Below are 27616 nucleotides of genomic sequence, written 5' to 3' on the forward strand. Positions count from 1 at the left end.
TTTTTTTTTGACTCAATTATTTATAATTTACTTTTTTGGGATAATCCACAATTGTAATTATAGAAAAATATACAAGAAAGTTTAAAACTAATGGCTCTGTTGGTTATAATATTTGTTGATTTTGATAAATTAAATTTATATATTTGTATTGTATTGTTTTTTTATTGTTATTTTATTTATAAATAAAGTGAACCAGCGAATGGAATATCTCTCTTGATCTTTACTATTGCGCTTGAGAATTTAACTTCCAAATCGTTGTTTCCAATTGATTTCGATGCAACTACCATTTGTCTGAGGAGTTCGTCGAGTCTTCTGATGGAACGGATGATGTTACCTTCGAATGTTTCAGTCATCTTACAGATCTCGGCAAACGAAGCACCGTTTGCCCAGGCGAATGCGACATCCATGAAATGTGGATTGAATCGATTGAGATACTCTTTCTCATCGATGGTGAGTTTGCACTCCTGTGAAACTTGGACGATACGTCGAGCGGTGTCCTGTATGCTTCTAAAGAGTGGAGCGAGATCCGGCTTGATCTTGGCGTTGTTGACGTCGCCACCACCCTCCGATTGGAATACGAAAACTGAGAATACCGCCACACACTGCTCCACCGTGAGATCGTTGAACAAACCCATGAACAAAAGCTCACTGATTACCAGTTCGTCACCGGCTGAGATCTCACTGGCGACACGACCTTTCACCTGAACGACATCCTCCGCATTGATGTAATCCAAACGCTTCAAGATTCTCTTCATAGCACGAAGATCATCCTTTAAAATAATTTCATCGCCCTCTCTAATCTTCTTTCGCAACAATTTCACCTCCTTGTCGATTTCATTCTTTTTCTGGAGTTGTTCGGTACGCTCCTCGATGTCGGAATCTTTGAATCCCGCTGTTCCAACAAGACGTGCTTCCAGTGTTTCGATCTTTCTTATCAGTTTCTTAAAGTTGGCGTCGGTAATTCTCATGTCTTCGATTGGGTCGATCAGCGGTAGTCCTCCCTCCTTCTTGAAACGGTTGTCGGCTTCTCTCAGCATCTTGTAGACATGTGGCTTGAGATCGTTCGGTGACAGATCCTTCTTGATATTCAAACACACCGAAGTGATTCCGTCAAACAACTTTATGGAGACTGGGATGATTTGTGGTTCACCGGTTTCGTTGGCTGGACACGGCTTTGGAGTGGCAATGCTGGTGGCGTCGGTATTCAACAGCATGTCTGTGACAATCTCAAATGTTTGATCGGAAACACCTTGTTTCACGGACCTTCTGTAGAAATTCAAAACGACACCGTATCCCCAATCGAGATTCTCGTCACGCACACGAACAATTCTTCCGGGTTGGAGGTAGGGCTGCACATAAGATGGTTGATTAATGAAATCGCGCATTCCATCTTTGAGCTTGGCAAGTTGCAATCGAAGATTCAGATACTCCTGAACGACCTGCTCGTCTTTGATAACGATCGTTGTCTTTTCTTTTTCCAGCTGTGTGATCTTCTGGTTGAGTTGTGGGATGAGCGATTCCTGTTGGTATTGATGGAACGATCGCTTCAGCAGTGATTCAGGATCGATGTCTTCGACACGCATCATATTCAACAACATGGAGTAACCGATCCAGAAGGAACTGGTCAAACGATCGGCTTGACCCTTAACCATTCCCTTGGCAACGACCGGCTCCATCTTTTCGTCGACCATCATAATAACGATACCACGCTCGTCCAGACCACGACGACCGGCACGACCAGACATCTGGATATACTCACCACCCGTTACCCAACGTTGTGATTCACCATCGAATTTTCTGACACTGGTAAAGATAACTGTTTTCGCAGGCATGTTCAAACCAATGGAGAATGTCTCCGTTGCAAACAACGCCTTGATATATCCGTACTGGAAGAGAATCTCAATGATCTCCTTGAGAATAGGGAGCAGTCCAGCATGATGAATTCCAATGCCACGCTTCAACAACGGCAAGATATTGACGACGGCAGTCAAGTTCTTGTCGCTATCGGACAGCGAATCGATAGCATTCGAAAAGATCGTTTCAATCGCCTTCTTCTCTTCGTCGTTATTGAAATCCAACTTTGACATCTGCAGTGCATAAAACTCACAGTCCTTCTTGCTGAAACTGAATACAATTACGGGCTGATAGTTTCTCTCCATAATCATCTTTACGATCTTGTAGCAGTCGGACTGTCCTTTCTGCATACGCTTCTTCTTGCCAAGCTCGGTCTGTGCCAAGCCAGACAGCGACTTTAGGAAGTTCTCCTCTTTGAACGTGCCTTTTTCGTCGACCACCAAATGCAGACCGTCGCCACCCGACGGGAAGATATAGTGTTGCAGTGGAATCGGACGATACTCTGTGTAGACGACGTGACACGGCTGCTTGTGAATCTTGGCAATCCACGCAGCAAACTCCTTGGCGTTCGGGATGGTAGCAGAGAGGAACACAAACTTGACGGTGTCCGGCAGCAGAATAATGGTTTCCTCCCAGACGACACCTCTCTCTTTGTCACGCAAGTAGTGAATCTCATCGAAAATCACCCATGCAACTTCACGCATCAACTCGGAACCACGATACAACATCGATCTGAGAATCTCTGTTGTCATAACCAAACACGATGCATTCGGATTGATAGTGATATCACCAGTCATCAAACCAACATCTTGGAACGTATCATTGAGATCACGATACTTCTGATTACTCAGTGCTTTAATTGGTGATGTATAAATAACTCTTTGTCCTTCTCTTAGAGCGACTGCAATTGAATATCTAAATAATACAAATATTTGTTATATATGAAAATTAGTAAAGTTATTATTAATTACTTTCAAATTTTAATGATACCGCGGTTAACTAAGTTACCGCTCACGGAAACTGAAAAGTTTATATGGCGCCACTCCAAATTCCGTCGGTAACTGAAAATTAATATGGGCGGTAACTGAGTTACCGGTACCATTAAAATTTGAAATCTTTAAGGTTATTATCATGATACTAACTCTGCTACTACTGTTTTACCTGCAGATGTATGTGCAGATACTAAAACAGACTCTTTTCTTTCGATACATGCTACAGAGGTCGCTTGGAACGGATCTAGTTTGAATGGATAGGTACGTGCTGGCTTGACTGGTTCCTTTGGATTATAAAGATCTGGATCGTTATCAATGTAATCTGGTGGTAACAATACTTCATGCGTACATGTTTTAGGTAATGAAAATGTTGTTAAATCTGTTGATGTTGATGTTGAAGTAGTCGTTGTTGTTGTTGTTGTTTCATTATCATCATTATTATTGTTATTATTATTATTGTTATTTTGTTCACCAGTTGTTGCAGCAGCAGTAGCAGAAGCTCTTAATTCATTCAATGTATTATCTGTTTTCTTTGAGTTGATAGAGATGTCTGCTTCACGACCTATACTATCGGCAGCACGTTGTTTCTTTGATTGCTGTACTTCACGATCCAACTGTGCTGTATTTACATTCGATACTGTATCACCTAATTTATTTCCACTTGGTTTCTCCCATTTACCATTTCTAATTGTTAATGTGAATAACAATCATTGTTAATTAGTTAATTAAGTTCATTGTATTCGATCAAACATTGTGTTGTGTTACATACTCTTTTTCATCATCTCTTTCTCTTTGTCTTTTGGTATATTTAGAATTTGCTTGTGTTGGTGCATCAAACACTGAGAATAGCTCATCCATCTCTATTCTATAACTATCTAACTAATTAACTAATAAATAAATATCTATATATATATTAAATTATGAAAAAGAACAGAAAAAAAATAAAACAATTAAATTAAGACTGTCGTTCGGTTTTATTTTTTTAAAATATTTTGCACAATTTTTTTCTTTTTTTTTTTTTTTGATTATCTCTTTTTATCTCTTCCTTCTTGACATCATTTACATAGATGAAAAATATTTCTACAATTTTAAACATTTATCGTTTTTTTGTCAAAAGACTTAAGTTACTGAATACATAACTAAACACAATTGTTTATTCAATTGCGAAATAAATTATAATATAATATATTATTATGCATAAATAAATCGGATTTTATTTGTAGGTTTATTTTTTTTTTTTTGTTTTTTTGTATTGATACTATAGTTTTGTAATATTAAGTGGTTATTTGATTTGCCGTGCATGTCACTAATAATAATACAATTTTCAGACGAAACGGAATGAAAATTGATTAAATTTTAGAAGAGATCCAACCAATTTGTCTTCACCAATCCCAGATCTTGTTTGTTTGTTGTCATAGTAGGAATTACGTTGTGTGGTGGGCGGTGGTGGTTGCAACTACTTTTCCAAAGACCATTTCAATCGATGAAATCCTATTCTTTCTTTATAACACAGTGGTGTGTATAGAAAGAGAAGAAATCGAAATGAATTTGAAATTTAAACAGTGTGTTGTGATAATATTAAATTTGTTTTGTTTTGGATTGTAATGTTATGTTTGATTGTTGTTTGTTGTTGATGATGTTCGATCATTTTTTGAAAATTAATTTACATAGGAATATGAATTCTATAGAGGGATTTGACTGAATTTGCTTCGGTTGTTGTCTTCCGGTTTGGTGCCCACAGGTGAATCGCCAGATGAACTTGGACTTGTACTTGTATTGGTTGCCACAGTATTTACTCTTGGTCTTACAAAATGAAATTTATATCTCTTTACAACTAGTAATGTCATTTTTCTATAGAGGTAGTTTAAGTTTTAATATAAATATAAAAGTATTAATATCTATTAAAATAATTTATTTGGTTGGTTGGTTGATTGGTTATTTTATAATTTGTAAAATGAAATGATGATGATAATGATTTATCTATTTATACTTACTTTACTTTATTAATGTTTTACAATAAATTTATAATATATTATATGTGTGCTGATTGATTTATGTCAGTTGGGTCAATATATTGATTGTCTTGTCTGATTTTATTTAAAATTAAATAGAGAAATGTTCGGAAATATTTAGATTGATAGATTTCACTTGATGTGATATGATTTAATTTGATTTGGAATGATTTTGGTATGATTTGGAATGATATTATATGATAATAAATAATAAATGTTTCGGAAAGATTTGAATTTAATCAGAAGATAGATAAGATTAAGAATTCTAAAGAAGATTAATTTAAATTGTTTTATTTTGTTTTTAATTAGTGATTTAGGAAAATAATGTTTTTAAAATAGATTTAAATGAAATAGAAAGGTTTGAACTGATTGAAAATTTAATTAGAATGAATTGATGATTGATTTTTCGATTTATTTATATAATTTGTTTAATTTTATATTGCTGATTGTTGTTGTTGTTGATGTTGTTGTTGCTTTTGTTTGTTTTTTAAATGATTTCCTAAAGGGAAAGAGCAAAGCTTTCTTATTTTCATGTTGTGTTGATGTGTTGTTGTTGTTGTTGTTGCACATATCTTTAACACAACACTACCACTACCACCACAATTTCCTTATCATATCTATTGTTTAATATAGTAGTTTATTTATAACAACATCAACCCAAACCACAAAGTGTGAATGAAATACATACACACTCACACAGACATTTAAATCATCTGATGATTTTGATATTAAAAACAAAATTTATTATTATTGACCACCATCACACATTCACACTTAAATTAAAAACACACCACTCACTACTCACGATTTCCATTTTTGTTAAAGTAGAAAAAAAAAACACCTTTACAAAAGTAAAAGGCACAATCAGCTTAAATTTTAATTAATTAACACATCATGTATTATTTATATCAATACCAGTACAGGGTAGGTATTTTTGACAACAATTGATGGTTGATCTGATCAATTTCAAATCAAGTCACTCAAGTAAGTACGATCATATCATTTGAGTATTGGTGGGTAGTAGCTGATAGTTTTAGTTATTGTTTATTCCTTCGCCAACAAACAGACTGATATAAATCATTGTTGTTGTTGTTGTTGTTATTGTTTTATTTTGTGTTTGTGTTATTTTTTTTATTTATTATTAACGAGTTGGTCACTCCATGTATGTGTGGTGTGTGAATTGGTGTTATTTTGTTGTCTATAGATGATGATAAGTTGTTTATTGATGTTTGATTTTAAACACAAATCCTATTTATATTTGAAAGTGAAATTAATAGGAAGTAAAGAACTAAAGTTTATGATATAAAAGGAATTAATGCTGGATAGAAATTTTAAAGCAAAATTTTGTTTGTCAATCACTCGATTGATCATTTTTTTGCATTTAAATGGCTGTAAGGTTAAAGAACTGTTACTAAATCAACAAGATTTGTTTTGTTATGTATCAATCAAACCACCCTAACAGTCAGACTAACTTATTTAAAATTTGAGTTTATTGAAGTTGAGTTGTTTGCTGTTTGTTTATTTTGTTGTTGTTGTTGTTGTGATACCAACAACCACTCTTGGTGTACTTACATACATATACATATATATTCAAATTGCTACGAAAAATAAATTTTAAAATGAGGGAGAAATTAAATTTAAGTGTGATTGAATTGTAGATAACAAGTAGTGTTAATGTGTTAGAATACGGTAATGATGTTAATCTTACCACAAACTCTTTTTGTGTGTTGGTTGATTAACAATCGATAATTTAACTGTTTGTTTAATGTATTATCAATAATCTCATAAAACGTGTGTAAGTTGAATTTATCTACTTTTTTCTTTACTGTGTTGTATTGATTGCTAAACCATGTGAAGTGAGAGATGTGCAGTGAGCAATGTGAAAGTGAAATGACCTTGGGTGTGATGTGGGGACCACTCATTGTGTGTTAGTATTTATTGTAGAGTAAATTTTAACATATACACATACATTTATATACATATACATATAATATACATATATTTGTATTTTAAAACAAAATAATAATATGTAAATATATAATTTTATTGATCGTACACATGAAAACTAAACACTTATTACTTTTTGATCAAAAGTAACATGTTACTTTATTTTTTCCAAAGGTCACCATATTATTATGTTAAATAATTATAAGAGGAAGGTTTATGGTTACCGGCAAAATTTATGTTGGAGAGATTGAAGGAAAGGATGAAGTTAACCTTATATCAACACTCTCAGAGTGTTTATTGTTTTTTTATGTCTGTTCAATATCTAAAGTTTGAGAGTATGCTATACCAAACTTGCCAAATGTGGTTTATTACATATCAAATCATATCATACAAACACAATTCATGAATACCAATAAGTATGTATACATTGTTATTTGATGTTGTTTTTATAAATGAATATATATATTAATTGTCATTGTCAGCAATGTTAGACCAATCTACTTAAAAAGAGGGAGTTTTTCTTTTTTATCTATATAATATGAACTGACATTTTGGATAGCAAAACAAACAAAAAGGTTTATCTTTCCAAATTTTAAAAGTTATTATTACCAAAAATAACCAACAAAAAAACCTTGATAAACAAAATTATACAATGAAATTAATTTTAAAAATATATTTATATAAATAAAGAAATTCCGATTGTTTTACAACTTGGTTAAAAAAAAAAAGTTTAAAATTGGTAACAAATAATTATTACAATTGACCAATCAAAGAGAAACTTTTAAATTAAAGTAAAGAGCATTTAGTGAATCTTCCACTTCCATTTTAAGAAATATTTACATATATATACATATATATATTAATTGTGGTTATTTTTTTGTTGATTTAAAAATATATACCATTTGGTTAATGGGTTACTTTCTATTTAAAATACCCAACAAATTTAGATGTTCGGTTTGATTGTTTAGGTGACTTGTTTGAGATTTTTGGGTGAACTACCGTTTTTGGTAATACAATGATTTTTGATTATTATTATAACAATCAAATTTGATACATTCATTCTATTTATAGTTCAACAACACAACAACAACATTTGGTATTGTAATTTATTATTTTTTGATAGATAAGGGATTAGTGTTAATTTAATATTCGGAACTGAGAATGAGAATTGAGAATGTGTGATGAATTGTGAATTAGTGTTATTGCACAATATGTTATTGTTCAATTTATAACTTTAACAATAGTGAATATAATATATAATATATATTATATCTTCTATGATTATAAAAATGATATTGCTATGAGATAAATGATCATTATAAAAATAAAATAAAATCAAAAAACGAAAAATATCAAAAAAAAAAAAAATTAAAATTAAAATTAAAATTGTCAAAAAAACGACAACTAATTAATTACAAATGTTAAGGAACGAATTTTTGATCACCTAATATATTACATTGTTATATCTATAAATAATATATTTATATTTATAGATATAAAGATGAATCATCTTTTAAGATCAACAAAAACAACATCATATAATATCTCTAAATTACCAATAAATTTGGTAAACAATATATTAAAACAATCATCATCATCAACATCATCATCATCATCGTTAATAAAAGAAGATGGTTGTAAGCAACAACAAAAACAAAGATTAAATATAATAAGTTCTACATTTAATAATCATTCATTTAGTAATTTTAATAACTATAATAGAATCATTAGAGCTTTCAATGAAAATGATAATAATAGTTTAAAAAGATATAACTATTCTACATTAAATAATAATAATAATAATTTTGATAATAACAATAACAATAATAATAATAATCACTCTACACAACAACAACAACATTATCCACCACAACAAACATTAAAACAAAAATATAAACAAAGCACATCGAATGATATAACTGATGGTTTTGAAGAGCTTTCAAGTAAACATGTTTTTAGAATATTGGAAACAGAATATAATAATAATCAATGTGAATTGTAAGTTTGTTTTGTTAAATAACTAAATTAATTAGTGTTGATATCAAATATATTAATATAAATAAACTATTAGTTTAATTGCATATTTAAATGCAATCAAGAATTCAAATCAATCGATTTTCTTGGATATCTATGAGTGGGTGTCAAAGAGACAAGTGAAATCAGTGAGTGTTTTCAATATTTTCTTGGAGTATTTCTCGAAGCGACCACAGGACAATATCAACGTGGAGTCGATCGTTGAGTTGATGGAGAGCATCGGTGTCAGCTACGATATCAATACGGTGCATGTCTTGATGACTTACTATGCCGCTGCCAACGAGACAGACTCCATGTTGAAGTTGTTCGAGCAACTCTCGGACACCGATCGTTTCACTCCCAACGAAGAGACAATTCCATTGTTGATCAGGTGTTTCGGTGGCAACGTTGACGCGTCGATGCAGCAGACGCTCCAACGCTGTTTCTACTTTATGCTGCGACGTCCTCAGCTGCGAACCACCGTCAATTTCAACTTGTTCATTGCCAACTCGATGGCACTGAAAGACACTCACCAAGTGAAGTACATCTACAACAAGATGACAGAGTACAACGTGCAGGCAACCATCGATACCTACTACCTGTTGGTATCGATGTACGGCCAGATGGGACGATTCGAAACCGCCAGTATGATTATCCGGCGCGTTCCACACCAGCTCGGACACGTCGATACGCTGTACGCTTCGATCTTCAAGTCGTACATCGATCACGGACAATGCGATCGTGCCGTCAAATACTTTTCAAAGCTGCTCAGTCGTGTCAGGGATCTCGCCAAACCAGAGCCGTTGGGTGTGCTCGTGCACGGACTGCTCGTCAACAATATGGATCGTGAGTTGGATGTGCTGATCGAGCGTCTCAAGGACACAAACCTCATGGCACTTGGTACCTACAACGTCATTCTCAAACAACTCAGTTTGCTGAGAAGCAAGGAAGCGTATCTCGACGTGTATTGCAAGATGATCGAAACGATTCGTCCGTCGTTCCTGACATTCAAATCGCTGATCAACGTCGCCATTGCCAGCGAGGATGTTCAGGGTTGCAAAATCCTCGAGCAACAGATCTTGGGTGAGCTGGCCGAGTTCAAAGTGGGACTGTTCAGAGACATTGTTAAATTCTATTTCCAACATCGCGACTTTGAGTCACTCGACGATACGATAGACTATATTTTCACTGCCGGTCACTCCGTACCGAATGGAGTCAACCATATCTTTGTACACTTTGAAATCGAGGAGAATCAGGAACTCGTGGAATATCTGATTGGCAAGATGTCACAGTACAACACAGCGTTCCAATCGATCCATATCACCAAGATCATTCAGCTTCTGCTGGTGACCGGAAACTATCAGAAAGCATTGAAATGGCTGGAACTCAGAGAATCGCATTTCGGTATACATCTGGATAGTTTTGCTATTCTGCCGTTCTACTATTTCCACAAGTTGCGTGGGGAGTACGACCTGTGCAACTACTGGCGCGCCAAGGCCAACGAGAAAGGAATCGACCTCGACGTTCCACAGATGTTTGAAACCTACTTCCGTTTAAATTTAAATCGCGACGGTTCCTTTATCGATTGGAACAAACACACCGAGGGAGAAACATTCGAGGAGATCTACGAGCGTGTAAACAAACCTGAGCACCTCTATCTCAAGAACCACAAGCATTCGGTTCTCGACCGTCAATTCGCCTCGAAAATTCAAGAGAACTCTGATGTTCCTCATGTCAATGTATCGATTGAATCGATTGCATTCTATAAAGAACCAAGAAAGCATAACTCCAATCATTTTAAACAAACTGAAGAGTTTATACTTCAAGAAACAACAGCAGCAGCAGCAGCAACAGCCAGTCAACAAAATAATAAAAGTGGAAATATCAACAACAACAACAACAACAGCAATAATAACAACAACAACAATTCACTATTTGATATTTCAAATGTTGGATCAGCAACTAATTCAAGTGAGTTTAGTACAACAGATATTGGAACTCAGACACTGGTACATGTTGACTTTGCCAGTAGAATAACATATCTTTTGAATGAGTCACAAAAGGAAGTTGCTCTGGCCGAGACAGACCAGCGTGATGATGGTGGACAATTCGTTGGCGAGTTTGTCTATGTCACTCTGATAAACTACCTACTGAAAGAACAAGACGAACCCAACGTCAGAAAATACTATAAGCGCATGTTGGACAAACAATTCAATCCACCTTCGAGTCTCACGCTAAAAGTTTTCAAATTGAATGAACAACTTGGAACTCTCGATGAATTTTTGGCATCGTTCAGCAACGACTTGCGAAAGAGCTACATTGAGGAGAAGTACATGTCGTTCCTGTTGTCACATGACTTTGCCAGGGGATTGCGTCGACTCCAAGAGAGTGGTCGTGAGGAACTGTTGTTCTTCAACCAAGACTACAAGAACTCACTCACACTCGGCTACCTAAAGAACGGTAGCATCACAATGGCAGAGGCAACCATCCAAACGATCATTCGAAGCAAATACAATTTACAGCCTATGGTTATTAGCGAATATATCAACGAAGCAAACAAATCTTTGGATCAAACAACCTCACTACAACCAATCAATCCAACCACACCAATTTCAATCAATCACTATTTACAATCTCGTTTCATAACTCCTCCACCAGAATTAGATGCCTTGATAAAGAAATTAAAAATACAATAAACTTTATTATATATGAAAGAATTTCTTTTTGTGAATATATTTAATTCCTAACGATTATTATTATTATTGTTATTGTGACTATTGTATTATTTTATAAACAGATGTTAAATTATTGAATGAAAATTGTTTTAATAATTTTACTTACTCTTGAACATGGGCATCAGGATAAAGGTTAGCATTCAAACATCGAGTACTGATTTCAAACAATCTATCACTATTGTTTGATGCAAGGTTAAAGATTTCTTCCCAGACATACTGAACTGACTCTGGGATTGGTTTTCTGTTTTCATTTTGATTCTCCATTTCAATTTAATGAAGAAAATCCTTTCTATTTGATTTATTCTCTTGAAAAACAGAAAAAAATTTAACATTTAAAAGGTAAAAAATTAATTTTAATATTAAATATATCTTTTACTAATATGATTAGAATACTTATCATAAAAAATTAATATAACTTGACACTTTCATGATTGGTATAATAAAGCTAATACCATTTTTGTAAAATAAAGATTCACTAGTTTTAACTAAAGCATTTAAATTCATTTTATTTGTATAATAAATGATATCATACCATCCATTCACTTTCTAGTTTGAAGGATGATAGTTTTTAAAAGGTTGTAATTTATATTGTTCTATAGAGTCGTGTAACCATTTGTCAGTGACAATGGGGTGGTCATTAGAACCAGCAGTATACTTTGAGTTTGATAAACAAATATCACATTTCTCATAATCTTTAGCAATCTATATAGTATTTTATAATAATAAAAATAAATGTTAGAAATATAATAATAATAAATAAAATAAATATGTTTTTAATTGGTTATATTTACCTTTCCACCTAGAGATACAATGATTTTAATTTTATCTTTCTTTGGCATGACTTCTTTCTCACGTAAGCTATTGATGAAAATCGATTTGTCTTTGAGCAGTAGCTCACCTGTTTCATGTGCTAAACGCGAAGCTTTGATGCCGGTGTATTTGGTGGATTCATAGAGTGACTCATCTAGCCATTTGCCCTGTTTGCGTGATTCTGTGACCCAAGCAGGTGTGAGAATCCAACGACCCGATGCCATTGCATAGAAAAACTTGATTGTACGCAGGTTCTGGTTGCCAAGTACGAGATGAGTGAATTCATTGACGTTGTCGGTGAGATCCGATCCTTTGAGTTGAGCAATCGACTCTGCCAACTCCTTCTTCTCGTCGATGTCGTCCACCGCGGAGATACAAACGAGTCGCTCTTCTTTAAAATCATCGTCCTCCTCGGATTCCATCTTATCGTTGGCATCGACTTCCATTTTGTCCTCTTCATCTTCATCGTCGTCACCAATGATCGATTTGGTTGCCTTTGTCTTTTCTTTCTTATCTTTTGGTGACTTTGATTTTGTTTCCTTTTCCTTCTCTTTCTTACTCTTGCTTGGTGTTTCTTTCTTTTCTTTTACAGATTTCTCTTTCTCCTTTTCTTTTACTTTCTCTTTCTCTTTTGGTGAAGATTTACTTTTGGATGTTGATGATGCTGCTGCTACTGATTTGGAATCTGGTGACTTTTGTTTCTTTGTTGTAACTGGATCTTCTTCATCCTTCTCAACTGATCTCTTCTTACTTGGTGTTTTCTTTGTTTCTTTTTCTTCGGTTGTGTTGTCATTTGTTGATTGTTTCTTTGGAGTTGTTGTTGTTGTTGCCTTTTTAGCTGTAGTTTTCTTTGATTTCGAATCTTCTTCCTCCTCTTCCTCTTCTTCCTCTTTTTCTTTTTCCTTCTCTTTACTATTTGATTTAGCTGGTGTCTTCTTCTTTGTTTCTTTTGGTTTTGACTTTGTATCTTCTTCCTCCTTCTCTTCCTCTTCCTCTTTTTCTTTTTCTTTTTCCAACTTTTTTGATTTTGGAGATGTTGTTGTCTTCTTCTTTGTTTCCTTTGGCTTCTCACTCTCCTTTTCATCTTGGAAATCCTCATCATCGTCTGCTTCTTTCTCTGATTTCTTTGATCTTGACGCTGCTACCTTCTTCTTGGTTGTTGTCTTTGGTTTTGGTTTCTCTTCCTCCTCATCTTGTTCTTCCATTTCCTCATCTTCATCTTTCTTCTTTTTCTTTGATGACGTAGCCTTTTCCTTTTCTTTTTCCTTCTTCTCCTGTTCCTTCTCTTTCTTACCATCCTTCTTCTCTGTTACTTTCTTTTTCTTTGTTGTCTTTTCTGTCTCATCCTCTTCTTCTTCCTCATCTTTCTCCTCTTCTTCTTCATCTTTCTTTTTCTTCTTTTCTGTTTCTTTCTTTGCAGGTTTCTTTGCTTCATCTTTTGGTGATGACTCCTGACTGTCTTTCTTTGGTCTTCCCTGTGCTTTTTTAGTTGAAGGTGATGAAGGTTTCTCTGGTACTGCTTTAGGTGGTGACTTTGCTCTCTTGGTAGTTGGCGATGTTACCTTCTCTTTCTCCTTCTCTTTCTCTTTTTCCTTCTCCTTCTCCTTCTCCTTCTCTTTTTCTTTCTCATTCTCTACATCAGAACCTATTATTTATTTAAATTAGTATTATTACCAGATAATCAACATTTTTGTGAATAATTGAATATTATTTACCATCAATTTCGACCTTGCCGCTATCATCGACATCAGATGGAGCAGTAGTTGAAGGTACTGAATCCATATTCAAATACTGATTCAACACATCATCACTATTGGAAATGGGTGATGGTGAACTAGACACCTTTCCAACATTCTTTTTAAATTTCTTTGTATTTACACCGTCGTCTGAATCTGACATCACCACCAATCTGTATATTCGAACAAATAGTTGTGTTTTGTTAGATCTAATAAATAATAAAAATAAAATAAAAATCTTAATTAACTAAATAATATAAACAAAAGACTATGTTATTATTTGTATTTGTATCTTTATTATATCAAATAATTTAAAAAAGTAATTTTCTTGTAAACAAGATCTTGTTTATGTTTTGATTGTTTTTTCAAAAATCATTTTTTATTGGAAATTGAATTTTAGCAAACTTCAAACATTTTTTTTGTTTTTTTTTTTAAGATGTTTGTTTGATTCCTCCTATTTCTAGGTTGGTTAATTAAATAATATGTTATAGTTAATTATCTTCTAACAAGGAATTGAAAATGAATTTGTTGTCTGGATTGTTTGCAATCCAAAGTTGGTAAGACTGATTGGAGGCCAACAGAGATTTCAGTGATTTGATCCAGTTTCTTAGTTCTCTGATGGTGTTGAATGTCACTGTTGTCACCTTTCTATCGGTGATCTTTCTAATTCCAAACTTTATATCATCAAGTACATTAGTTCTAATATAGTATATTAAAATTGAATGTATAGATAACAATAATGATTGACTAATAATAAAGTAAAGTAAAAGTTAATTAGTAACTTGTTGTTTTATGTATTAATGTGAAGATGTTGTTGTTGTCGTTATTCAAACATACTTATTTATAAAATTATAATTTCTAAGAGTGATTTGATTCTTTGATTTCATTTGAAGTTCTCTTAGGTCGATTAACTCGTTCAAGATGATCTTGTGTGGTTTCGAGGCGAGATAGAGATCGAGCTTCTTCAATAGATTCTCATTGTTGAGTATCATTGGTATGTACTTATCGTCGAGATACTCTAGATTGAACAAATTAATAATGAACTGGATGTATTCACTTGTTACTTTGCTAATCTCTGTCGGTGCTTTCACATCCTCTTGTTGTCTAGCATGATAACCACCACCACCTCTTCTATATTGATACTTCTTAAACAACATATTTAAACTATTCAATATCATAATATCATTGAACTTATAAGATATCTTTTAAAAAAAAGTGGAAAAAATAAAAATAGATAAAATTAGTTTGTTGTTGTTTAGGTGTATGGGGGTGTAACTTTAGCTTTAAAAGGTAAACATACATTATCTAATTCACTTAATAGTTGAATATCTTCAGTGGTGTTTGGATTGTTGTTGTTGTTGTTGTTTGTGTAGGGGTTGTTGTTTTGGTAGGTATTTGCATTTGGATTTACATAAACATTGGTGTTGACAACAGCAGCAGCAGGATTGGTATCTCTTGGTAGGATATAAAGTTTGTCGATGATGTATTGAATGAATAGCAAGTTGTTTCTCTGGGTGTTTTGATCTTGAAAAGCGGTTGGACTGTTCATGTCATTGGTGATTCTATCGATCAGCAACGATAGGAAGTGTTTGTAGAGTTGAGTTCTATCGATGTAGTTGATATCGACACAGATCTCAGTGTCAATCGATTCATCTAGTGAATTTAAATGATAGATTACCGAAGGCAGTATATCAATTAATGACTTCCAAAATTGATATTCCTATTTTTTTTTAATAATTATAGTATAATATAAAGTTGATAGAGAGAGAGAGAGAGAGAGAAAGAGATTTAAAATAAAAATAATTATAATTATAATAATGATAATAATAAAGTAACTAATTAGAACAATTTTATTTTATTTTATTTTTATTTTATTTTTATTTTATTTTTATATTTGTCATTTTCTATCTAATCTATCTAATCTATCTATCTATATATGTCTGTCTGTCTAACATCATCATCATCAACATCATTATTATCATCGTTTATGATTTAATATTAGATTACATTTTCAACTGTTTGATTTGATTTTAAAATATTGTATGAATCAAGTATTTGCTGATTGTTTACACCACAATCAAACAATAGTTTCTCTAATAGTAGCATTCTTGTCTGTTCTTTATAAAATATTATAATATGTTTAATTTTTAAACTTAATTAGGTTTTCTCATGATCATATTTTTAAACCCTTTTTTTAAAAAATTTAATTTAATTTTTTTTTATTTTTTTATTTTTTTATCACTATCTATTTTGTTTTTTGTTTATAAGTAATAAGAAAGAAACAACAATCACTGTATATCTAAATATATAAATTATAACTTATATTTTGTAAGTTTTCAAAAATATTAAATATTTGTTATTTTAAAGTCGCATTTATCTTATCTAAAAGTAATTGATTAAAGTTTTATTTGTTTTTTGTTTTTTTTTTTTTGAAAATATAAATAAATGTGTGTTTGATCAAAAATCAAAAATAATCATATGATATGTTATCATTATATTTTATTTATATCTTTTGAAAGAAAAGTAGTTAACAATCTCCCAATTATAATTAATTATGTCTAAAATATTATTTTTATTAAATAACCAAAGTGAAATAACATTGTTAGATTTCACAAATGAACCACCACCAAATAATAATAATGATCATAGTGCAGTTTCAACCAAGAAACTAACATCTATCGATTGTCAATCACTTAGTTACTCTTTCAACTCCACAGTAAAAGTAGGACAACAAATTTTTATATTTGGTAGTCAAAAAGAGGAATATGAAAATAAATATTTTAAAATATCAATAGAGAAGAAAAACAATAACAGCAGCATTAATAATAATGATATTTTTGAATGTAAAGTTATAGTTGGTGATATCAATAATAATATTGCTGGTGGTCGTGCCATATCGGTTTGTTATGATGGCGACGACTACATCTATTTGGTGTGTGGCGCGAGTATTGCCAATTCATCGTATCATCATCGAATCGATCGATTCCAACTGAGCACTGCGAAATTCGAGAAATTCTTTGACATCAAAGGCTGTGTCGATACCGATTACTTCTCGTTCCACTACGACGGAGCCATTCACTCGCTGCCCGTGAATGAATCTATTCTCTACGTAATCGATATTCTCACGAAATCAACGATAGAATACCAATCGGAAGATCTCTTTGAAAGATTGATTGGCGCGTGTATCGATGACAATGGTAACATCTATATGTATTCGAAATGTGGACAATTCAAAAGATTCAATTTGAAAACAAAAGAAATACAACCATTAAAAGAGAATCAAATTGAAATAATTAGTAATAATAACTCTACCAATAATATCAATATCAATAATAATAATAATAATGCAAATGATAAATTATCATTAATTTATTGTCCAATTTCAAACAATGTAAATAATAATAACAGTTTAAGAGGAAATATATATTTGATGGGTGGAAGAAAGTTTAAAAATTATAAATATTCCATTGAAGACAATAACTGGACTCCATTCTTTCAAGATGATGAAAGTGAAAGGTCAAATTGTGGCTCTTGTTTTATTACACTATAATTAAATAAAAATAAAATCTCAAAGACTTGTTTGTTTCTTTTTAAGTAAATTTAAAATTAAAGGGGAATTTGGGGAATTTTATTGTATTTTAAATATATATATATAAGTTGAGAAAATCTAATATTTTCCTAACTAAATTACTTATTTTAGCTAAAAATAATTACATTATCTAATTATATATTTACACTATATATACTATATATTATTTTATATGTTTGCTGTTCGAAACGAGTTGGTATTGGAGTGGAGTTTGTTTGATATTATTATTATTATTATAGTTATAAAGTTATTATTAAATTAATGGTTTTGATTCGTCAAGTTGAGATTCTGATTGAATATCTAAATCTTGAGATTTTGGTGGTTTAATTAGGAGGTTGAGTCCACACATCACAAGGAAGAGCTCACCAACAATCACCGGTATGAGTATCGCTATGTAGGGAAATGAAAAGTCAGAGTCGAGTTTCAGTGTAAAGAGTATCTTGAATACCAGTGAGCACATAATGATGAACTCAAACGATACCAACTGTAGCAATGAGAAATTGGAGTTGTCACGTGCTCCCACACTGAAGAGCAGCAGGAAGAATGAAAAACAAGCAATGATAGCATCACCGGTGAACAGTGGAATGAAACAGATCGCCCAACTTAGATCTTTCGAGTGGTTCGCATATTTCAGTGCTATCATCACCACGGACGGTGTCAGTGTCATGCCAGCGAAAAACATCGGCAGTCCACCGACGATGTACTTTTGTTTGCGGCCCGGCTTCTCGGTGGCGCCGTCCGACATGCACAGTCCAAACAGGAACGAGTAGAGACCCGACAACATAGTGGCGCCGCTAATCACGATGATCGGCGAGATGATGATGAGCGGCGTCAGAACGCTCGGTGCGTACTGCAGATGAACGATCATCATAAAGACAAAAACGGTGGCGCCAATCACCCATACCACCCAGGTGAGTCTGATGATCCACGAGACGATCGTAGCGAGAGCACGCGACGATGTAATAGAGAATCCTATCAGTAGAATGACAAAGATCGGCGAGAACACAAGCCACCAACTCCAATCGATAATGGAATCCAACATCATCCCGAGAAACACTGTAAACACCACAGCCAGAACACCACAAACCTGAAACAGCAAGCCAATCTTTCGCCAGAATTGTTCCATCTCTATTTTCTTTTTCCACGGTAATCTGTAATCTTTTGTATTTTGATGATGTTGTATTGTTGTTGTAGTAGTATTAGTAGTAGTTGAACCACTTCTGCTTCCTCTATTACTATTACTATTAATATTACTATTACTATTATATCTAGTGTTGCTATTGTTGTTGTTTGGTGTTGAGCTTCCACTCTTTATACTACTAATATTGTCATTTTCAATTATTATATCATCATCTTCACCACCACCACCACCACCAACACCTGAATAACCTGTATCATTTAAATTTGAAGAACTTCCATACTGAGACATTGATGTTACTATCTAATAAAAAAAACAACAAAATAAAATTAAAAAAAAGAAACCAATGACCAGTTTTAGCCTTATTTATCTAAATATCTATCTATCTCCTAATTTTTAAAAACTATTAAACAAGTTAAATAGCATGTGTGTTGTTGCCACATATATAAATAAATTATTATTTTATTGTTGTTGTTGTTCTCTTATTATACTTTATGTGTGTGTAGTTGTTTTATAAAGTAAAAATATCATAACCTATAAAAAATGCACTTGCAATGGTGAAATTGAATAAAATAAATCAAAAAAAAATACAAAAAATTAACAAAAAAATAATTTAAAAGCAAGTCAGATGGTGAATTAATTGTTGTAAGCATTCATGTCGAAAAACAACACTGTTCACACATATGTTTCTTTTATACTCGTTAAAAAGATAGAAACCAGAGTCACTCTTTATTTCAAACTTTAACTTTGACCTTGATTATCAAAGAATAAACAATCAGCCACATCTGCAAGTTTATCATTCAAACAAACAACTAGTTAGTGTTTGTTAATCTGATGAAAAAAATCAAATAACTTTTTACAAAAAGATTCTTTTGAAATTTTTTTGGATATTTTTTCTTTTTTTGATCAGTTTTTTTTCCCAGGTCTTAGTTATTTGGTATCGAAATCAAAAAAAAATGTGAAGTCGCACGTAACTGCAAAGAAATACAAAAAAATATTACTTCACAGTGTTAGAGTATAATCATGATCGATTCTGGTCCAACTTGATTCACTATGTACCAGAAAAACACTTTAGCTCGAATTCAAAAGAATTGTTAACTTAGTGATTTCTTATGTTTTTATTATTTTTTTTTCTTATCTTGAACACCACCAATAATGTAAGGAATTCTTTGATTAAAAACAGTGAAAAAAAAAAAAAAAGTAAACACTTAAAAGTAGAGAACAGATACTCATAAGTAATGAATCACACACGTGACGACAACAACAACAATCAGAATAGTAATAATATATTTGTTAAATTACCTTTTTTAATATTAAATTTGATCTGTAAAAGTATAGATGATAACATAGACAGAGTTTGTTTTAGTTTAGTTTGTAAAAGATGGTTTGATAACAAAGATAAATATCTATTGTTCAATCACAACACTTTACCAATCAGATCATCAAAGCCATTAGATAATTACGTAAATGAACATAATAATAACATAAACTCTACTTTAAATTCATATCATTCAATCTATTTAAGATCATTGATCAACTATAAAGCTTCAGTAGTTATTGGTTCCCATATATTTGAATCATATGATTATTATTATTATTATTTGGACCAGTGTAAGTTTTAATATATCAATTTATTTTAAAATAACATTTATATTAATCTATTTACTTTAAAATATTCTTAAATTTAGTAATGATATATAAACTTGAATGTTTTCCAACGAATGTAACATCGGTTGATTTAAATTTAGAGAGATTTATCGATCTATCTGTTTCTAATATTTCCTTTAATGAACATTTAAATAAAATGTTGTGGTCACCTATCTCAAATGTAACGGAATTGATACACTGCCGAACCTTGAAATATAAACTACCACCGACCATTAAGAAAATCTCATTCTCCCCAAGATTCAATGAAGAACTGACTCCAGGTTGTTTTCCTTTGGGTATCGAATGTATAACCCTCAGTAGATGTTTCAACCGTACCATTGAACACGGTGTTTTACCAGAGGGTTTGGAAACCATTGAATTTGGATCGGATTTCCAACAGAAAATCGAGCCAGGTGTACTTCCATCATCTCTACATACCTTGAGAATCGGTAGAAGTCAAGGAATGTCCTTTCTCAAACAGGCTGGAGTATTACCACCGAATCTCAAAGTTCTCAGAGCATCGGGTGTAATAGTGAAAGCTGGAGTTGGAGTACTACCAACCTCACTCCACACACTGAGTTTCATACCTGGTAAATGGATTTCATTGTTCAATCATCTACCGAACTTAACCAGTTTAAGCTTCTTTGACACCCATTCCTTGATTAGATCACCGTTTACTTTCACTATTGACCTCTCGCTACTCCCAATTACCTTAACTTTCTTATCATTGAACTCAACCTATCGATTGAAATCAGCAATGCCACAGTCAATCAAATATCTATATCTTTATCAATCCACAATCAATGGTTTAATCGATTTCAATGAGATACTTCCAGAGTCAATTCAATATCATTTCAAAGAATTCGAATCATCTTACTTGCCAACCGATAAAACCAATCTAAAGATTGATAAATATATTCAAATAACATATAATCTAGAGCCAGAGAGTGAAGGTAGTTTATTTTCAAGAGACATTACAGCCGAATCTTCACTAAATTTCGAGATCATTCCATATTCCATCAAGTGTTTAAAAGTAAGATTGAGTGATCTCATCAAACGCAATATCAATGCCAACACCATTGAAACACTGGAAATCGAAAAGACAACTGAAAAATTTGATTTATTAGCAACACCATTCGATGTAATTCCTCTTTCAACAAGAACATTGATTATCGACTCTAATTTTCAATATCCACTTGTAATTCCATCAACCCTCGAAAACATCATATTTAGAGATAATCAAAATAGATGTACATTTCATATTAGACGTCTTGATTCATTCCATTTTATTGCATTTGGATGGAATGCCAATGAAAAGAAAGCTCAAATCCCTAATAGTAAATTGAAATTCATAACAAAGATGTTTCATATCTCACAATTCAATTCACTTCTATCATTCTGTAGTTTATCTATTCAATCATAAGATTAAAAAAAGAAACAAAGATATATACTTCCATTAAAAAATAAACTATATTTTCTTTAAATTCTAAAAAGATATAATTCTCTAAGAACGACGAGAATTTGATTGGGGGTGCACTAAATTGATAAAACTCAAACCACATAAAAGTAAAAAAAAACAAATTTTGGAATTATTTATAATAAATCATATATAAGTGTGTGTGATGTTAGTACCGATTTTCCAATTAACAACAAACATCTTCATGAGGTTTTATGGTCATCACCCAATGTAACAGAGTTTCATGGTTGTCAAACATTAAAGTTCAAACTACCTCCAACCATCAAAATATTGTCCTTCGCTGATAATTTCAAAGAACAGTTTGAAAAAGATTGTTTTCCATCTGGCATCGAGGAAATTCGACTTAATGTACTATATAACCAGTATATTGGACCGGACATTCTCCCAGAGGGTCTGAAGAGTATGGATTTCGGCAGATCCTATCAACATCCAATTGGCATCGGTGTTATTCCGAACAGTGTGACACACCTATCGACCTATCGATTGACTGATCTGCATGGTCTAGTTGTGGATCGACTGCTACACAGCCTGGAATCGCTTTATATTCATTCACGTGAAGAAGGCAAGCTCATAGATGGTTATTTACCAGCGACCCTTAAAACACTGAGTTTCGTTCCAGCATCGTGGAGTCAACAGTTTTCAAAGTCACTACCGAATTTAACAACACTGACAGTATTCAACATGGAATCGAACCGTAGGAATCCACAGAATCATATTGATTTCTCTGAACTCCCACCAAGTATAACCTATCTATCACTCAAATCAACCTACAGAATGATATCAGCAATGCCAACTTCCATCAAATATTTACATCTCTATCAATCCAACTATAGTCTCTATGATTAGAATGAAATGTTTCCAAATAGTACAATATTACCTTGAAAGCTGACTTCAGTTTCCATACCAATGAATAAACCAAATTTAAAGATCAACAAATTTATTAAAATCAAAGAGACCGATATAGAAACAGTTCCAATAAATAGTGCATTGCCTACGCTTCATACAATCAAAGCATCTCTCAAAACTCAAACAATGGTACATATTACATTATAAAACCAGATTGGATGATTATATTAAACAATTGGTCATCCCAAGAACAAATGATATATTGGATATCATATCAATTTCGGGCAGTATCTTTGCTGATTTCGATCTGGCTCCTAGAACAGCCAAAACATTGATCATCGACTACAGGCTTGGATATCCAACATTCATTCCTCCAAACATTACTAACATTATCATTCAAGAATATAACAAATCTTGTCATATAAGAAGACTTAGTAATAGCTATTTTCTAATGTTTGGTTGGACGGATTATATCAAGAAAAACTATGAGAACACAAATCATATTATAATTATTTTTAACAAAGAAAGCTTCAATATTTTCCTAGGCTGTTCCAGATTTTCAAAATTATTTTTAAAAGAAATAGAAAATCAATATTACTAAGCTACTGGCTTAATGTAAATAAAATGTAAATGTTATCTGTCTTATTAATTTTTTATTTTTGGAATTGAACTTATTCAATAAATAATTGAAATTCTCTAAAATAATGATTAAAATTTGATTTATGAATGATTTTTGTAATTCTTTTATCTTGATAATTATCTCTATACCTCCAACCAAAAAAAAGATAATAATTTGAATCTATCTTTCTGATATGATATTTGCCTTTATTGGTTTTCATATCTTTAAATATGATATTGGTGAGAATAGGTGGAATGTAAAGTTTTGAATGAAAAGTTAACGATTAATCATATATACTGGTAATTTTTTAGAAACATATATATTCATTATTTTTTTAAAAACAAAAAAACAATAAAAAAGGATTTTTATTTAAGAACACCAAAAAAAAAATCAGTTAAATCTTATTTATTCCGAATCACGCCTTATGTCACAACAACACAATATATTTGAAGATTTACCTTTTCTAATATTAAGAGCAATTGTTAATAGAATAAATGATAACATAGATAGAGTTTGCTTTAGTTTAGTTTGTAAGAGATGGTTTGATAACAGAGATAAATATCTATTGTTCAATGCCAACACTTTAAAAACAATACCAACATTACGAGACGATAGTGAATGTAATACCAAATCAAATGTATTAGGTTCCTATCAGTCGATATATTCGAATTCATTAGAGTTTAAAGATAATGCTACAATGATCATTTTAGATAATCATACTCAATTTTTTACAGATTATTACGACTTTGTGTACGATCATTGTAAGTTGTAATAAAATAGAAATGAAATGAATTCATATTCAATGAAAAATAGAAATTCTAATTATAATTATCAATTAAATTACATAGATATATTATCTCAGTACGGTATTCCTTCAAATGTTAGATCTCTTTTTATATCTACGCGTGTCGATCTTCGTGATGATGCATTGTTGTCGTCGAACATCACAAATATAATAGGTTACAAGAGTTTCAAACTAAAACTGCCACCAACCACCAAGATTTTACATGTAGGTAGTACTATCCGTGAGATTTTGACCAAAGATTGTTTTCCTTCTGGTTTAGAGCAACTCAATTTGAAGTTTTTAAGGAACCAGATTACTAAAGGTATGCTACCAGATGGTTTAAAGAGCATTCATTTTGAACTTGAACAAGATCAACCAATAGAACCAGGTGTTCTACCTTCATCTCTCTTGAAGTTAACTTTAATCAATGCCAAACCCAATCAACTCATCAAAATGGGAGTACTTCCACCGAATCTAGAGTATCTACGAATCAATGGTAATAAACCTCCAAACATAAGTGAAAGTTATTTACCACAGACTCTTCAAACTCTTGAATCTATACCTTCAAGCTGGATTCCATTGATCAAATCACTGCCAAATTTAACAACTCTTGTTTTGGAGAATCCAGATCCTATTAAAGAGAATGTTTTAAACTTGTCAGATCTTCCACCAACATTGACAAGTCTATCATTTAACTCTGAATATCATTTGACATCAGCATTGTCGCCAACAATCAAATACCTCTATCTCCATCGTATTCATAACAACAATGGTGTACAATTATATGATTTCAAAGAGATATTTCCAGAGACAATACAATATCACTTGATAGAGTTAACAGCCTTCAGCTTGCCCGAATCAGTTTTACCAAATCTCAAGATTGACAAATTCATCCATGCAAACGAATCATTATTTTCAGATCTACCATTATTAAATGTGGATCATATGGAGGTTAAAGTAATACAAAGAATCGAACAGAGTATTATCAAATCTACAATGAATTTGCCAACACTTCCATATGGAACCAAATATCTTCAAATCAGTTTGGAGGAACTTGTTCAAAATCCACTTACAATTCCAACATCGGTTGAAACTCTTGAAATTGTACAAGCAACTCAGACTTTAAAAAAATTAGCAATCTATGTGATTCCAGATTTTGTTCGAACATTAATCATTGACTTTTCATTCGAATATCCACTTTACATTCCACCAACTCTCACCAATATCACATTTAAATATTTGAGTGTTGGAAAAGATAAATGTAATATCCGAAAGATAGATTCAAATTATTTTCTTTTTTTTGGTTGGTTGCATCAAGATAATTATCAAGATAAAAGAATTACAAAAATCATTCACAAATCAAATTTTAATCATTATTTTAGAGAATCTCAATTATTTATTTGAATAAATACTTTTAATAATTATTTAATTTTATAAAAAAATTTAACAAATATCAGAATTTTGATAATAAAAAAAAAGAAATTTTTTGTTTGATCATTTCTTTTCACACCAGTCATATATTGTCAAGGCTACAAAGATACAAAAAAAAAAATAACCACTTAAATCTTTACATTTATATATGTCACTACAACCAAACAATAATAGTAATCTTGTAAACTTACCTTTTGTATTATTAAGATTAATTGTTAATAGTATAAATGATAACATAGATAGAGTTTGCTTTAGTTTAGTTTGTAAGAGATGGTTTGATAACAGAGATAAATATCTATTGTTCAATGCCAACACTTTAAAAAACAATACCAACATTACTAGATAACGAAAATCAATCTCAATACAAATCAAATGTATTAGGTTCCTATCAGTCGATATATTTGAATTCATTAGAGTTTAAAGATAATGCTACAATGATTATTATTGATAATAAAACTCAATATTTTACAGATTATTACGACTTTGTGTACGATCATTGTAAGTAGTAACTAAATAGAAATGAAATGAATTCATATTCAATAAGAAAAATAGAGTGATTCTAATAATCATCATTAATTTTAAATTACATAGATTCATTATCTCGGTACAGCATACCTTCGAATGTTAGTTTTGTTTTTTTATCTACACGTATCGATCTTCGTGATGATGCATTGTTGTCGTCGAACATCACAAAGATATTAGGTCCTAACAATTTCAAATTGAAACTACCACCAACCACCAAGTTTCTAAATATTGGTTGCACTACCAGTGAGAATTTGACTAAAAATTACTTTCCATCTGGTTTAGAGGACCTCAAAATGAGAATACCTTTAGAATATCATCTCACTAAAGGTATTCTACCAGATGGTCTGAAAAGCCTCCACATTGGTTTTAAACAAGATCAACCAATTGAACCAGGTGTTCTACCTTCATCACTCAAGAAGTTAACTTTAATATTAGCCAAACCGAATCAACTCGCCAAAACCGGAGTACTTCCACCGAATCTAGAGTTTCTACAAATCAATTGTGATCCACCTCCACACATAAGTGAAAGTTATTTACCACAGACACTCCAAACTCTTGAATTCGTACCTTCAACATGGGTTCCATTGATCAAATCACTGCCAAACTTAACAACACTAAGTTTAGAGAATCAAGATCCTGACCAGAATGTGGATGTTTTAAACCTGTCAGATCTTCCACCAACATTGACAAGTCTATCATTTAAATCTAGATATCATTTGAAATTGGCATTGTCGCCAACTATCAAATACCTTTACCTCTATACTTTTCAAATTGACATCGGTGTACAATTATATGATTTCAAAGAGATGTTTCCAGAGACAATACAATATCACTTGATAGAGTTAAAAGCCATCAGTTTACCAGAATCAGTTTTACCAAATCTCAAGATTGACAAATTCATCCATGCAAACGAATCATTATTTTCAGATCTAGCATTTCTAAATAACGATCGTTTGGAGGTTAAAGTAACGAAAGAAGGAACCGAACAGAGTATTTTCAAATGTTCATTGAATTTACAAACACTTCCATATGGAATCAAATATCTTCAAATCAGTTTGGAGGAACTTTTTAAAAACCGAGTAACAATTCCAACATCAGTTGAAACTCTTGAAATTGTACAAATAGCAGTGACTGGAACAAAGTTACCAGTATATGGGATTCCAGATTTTGTTCGAACATTAATCATTGAATGTTCATTCGAATATCCACTCTACATTCCACCAACTATCACCAATATCACATTTAAATATTTGAGTTTTGGTAAAGATAAATGTCAAGTCAGAAAGTTAGATTCAAATTATTATCTATTATTTGGTTGGCCAAACAAAGATAATTATCATGACAAAAGAATTACAAAAATCATTCACAAATCAAATTTTAATCATTATTTTAGAAAATCTCAATTATTTATTGAATAAATACATATATTAATAAAATATTTTATTTAGATTTCATCTATTT

At 31.9% G+C, this 27616-nt stretch overlaps 7 protein-coding genes across 7 annotated transcripts; 4 read left to right on the forward strand and 3 right to left on the reverse strand.

Annotated features, from left to right (window-relative positions):
- Window positions 1-176: 176 nt before the first annotated feature.
- On the reverse strand, window positions 177-4693 carry PPL_02604 (DEAD/DEAH box helicase; the record flags this gene model as incomplete). Its single annotated transcript, XM_020573584.1, has 6 exons — window positions 177-1803; window positions 2108-2356; window positions 2452-2769; window positions 2997-3530; window positions 3616-3721; window positions 4555-4693. 6 exons carry the CDS (start codon window positions 4691-4693, stop codon window positions 177-179), a joined length of 2973 nt encoding a protein of 990 aa, XP_020435656.1.
- A 1550-nt stretch (window positions 4694-6243) lies between these two features.
- On the forward strand, window positions 6244-11514 carry PPL_02605 (uncharacterized protein; the record flags this gene model as incomplete). Its single annotated transcript, XM_020573585.1, has 6 exons — window positions 6244-6254; window positions 7012-7097; window positions 7877-7906; window positions 8299-8803; window positions 8877-8967; window positions 9376-11514. The coding sequence occupies 6 exons, from the start codon at window positions 6244-6246 to the stop codon at window positions 11512-11514; spliced, it is 2862 nt and encodes a 953-aa protein (XP_020435657.1).
- A 585-nt stretch (window positions 11515-12099) lies between these two features.
- PPL_02606 (uncharacterized protein) lies at window positions 12100-16205 on the reverse strand (the record flags this gene model as incomplete). Its single annotated transcript, XM_020573586.1, has 6 exons — window positions 12100-12255; window positions 12345-14008; window positions 14079-14308; window positions 14937-15301; window positions 15400-15819; window positions 16107-16205. 6 exons carry the CDS (start codon window positions 16203-16205, stop codon window positions 12100-12102), a joined length of 2934 nt encoding a protein of 977 aa, XP_020435658.1.
- A 448-nt stretch (window positions 16206-16653) lies between these two features.
- PPL_02607 (uncharacterized protein) lies at window positions 16654-17649 on the forward strand (the record flags this gene model as incomplete). The annotated part of the gene is made up of 1 exon (XM_020573587.1): window positions 16654-17649. The coding sequence occupies one exon, from the start codon at window positions 16654-16656 to the stop codon at window positions 17647-17649; it is 996 nt and encodes a 331-aa protein (XP_020435659.1).
- An 833-nt stretch (window positions 17650-18482) lies between these two features.
- Window positions 18483-19117, reverse strand: PPL_02608 (uncharacterized protein; the record flags this gene model as incomplete). Its single annotated transcript, XM_020573588.1, has 2 exons — window positions 18483-18814; window positions 18925-19117. The coding sequence occupies 2 exons, from the start codon at window positions 19115-19117 to the stop codon at window positions 18483-18485; spliced, it is 525 nt and encodes a 174-aa protein (XP_020435660.1).
- A 947-nt stretch (window positions 19118-20064) lies between these two features.
- PPL_02609 (uncharacterized protein) lies at window positions 20065-21896 on the forward strand (the record flags this gene model as incomplete). The annotated part of the gene is made up of 2 exons (XM_020573589.1): window positions 20065-20437; window positions 20515-21896. 2 exons carry the CDS (start codon window positions 20065-20067, stop codon window positions 21894-21896), a joined length of 1755 nt encoding a protein of 584 aa, XP_020435661.1.
- A 735-nt stretch (window positions 21897-22631) lies between these two features.
- On the forward strand, window positions 22632-27573 carry PPL_02610 (uncharacterized protein; the record flags this gene model as incomplete). The annotated part of the gene is made up of 6 exons (XM_020573590.1): window positions 22632-22782; window positions 22934-23230; window positions 23790-24176; window positions 24264-25460; window positions 25973-26128; window positions 26222-27573. 6 exons carry the CDS (start codon window positions 22632-22634, stop codon window positions 27571-27573), a joined length of 3540 nt encoding a protein of 1179 aa, XP_020435662.1.
- Window positions 27574-27616: the final 43 nt, after the last annotated feature.

This window comes from Heterostelium album, assembly GCF_000004825.1.
Source record: "Heterostelium album PN500 unplaced genomic scaffold PPL_scaffold3, whole genome shotgun sequence".
Lineage (NCBI taxonomy): Eukaryota > Evosea > Eumycetozoa > Acytosteliales > Acytosteliaceae > Heterostelium > Heterostelium album.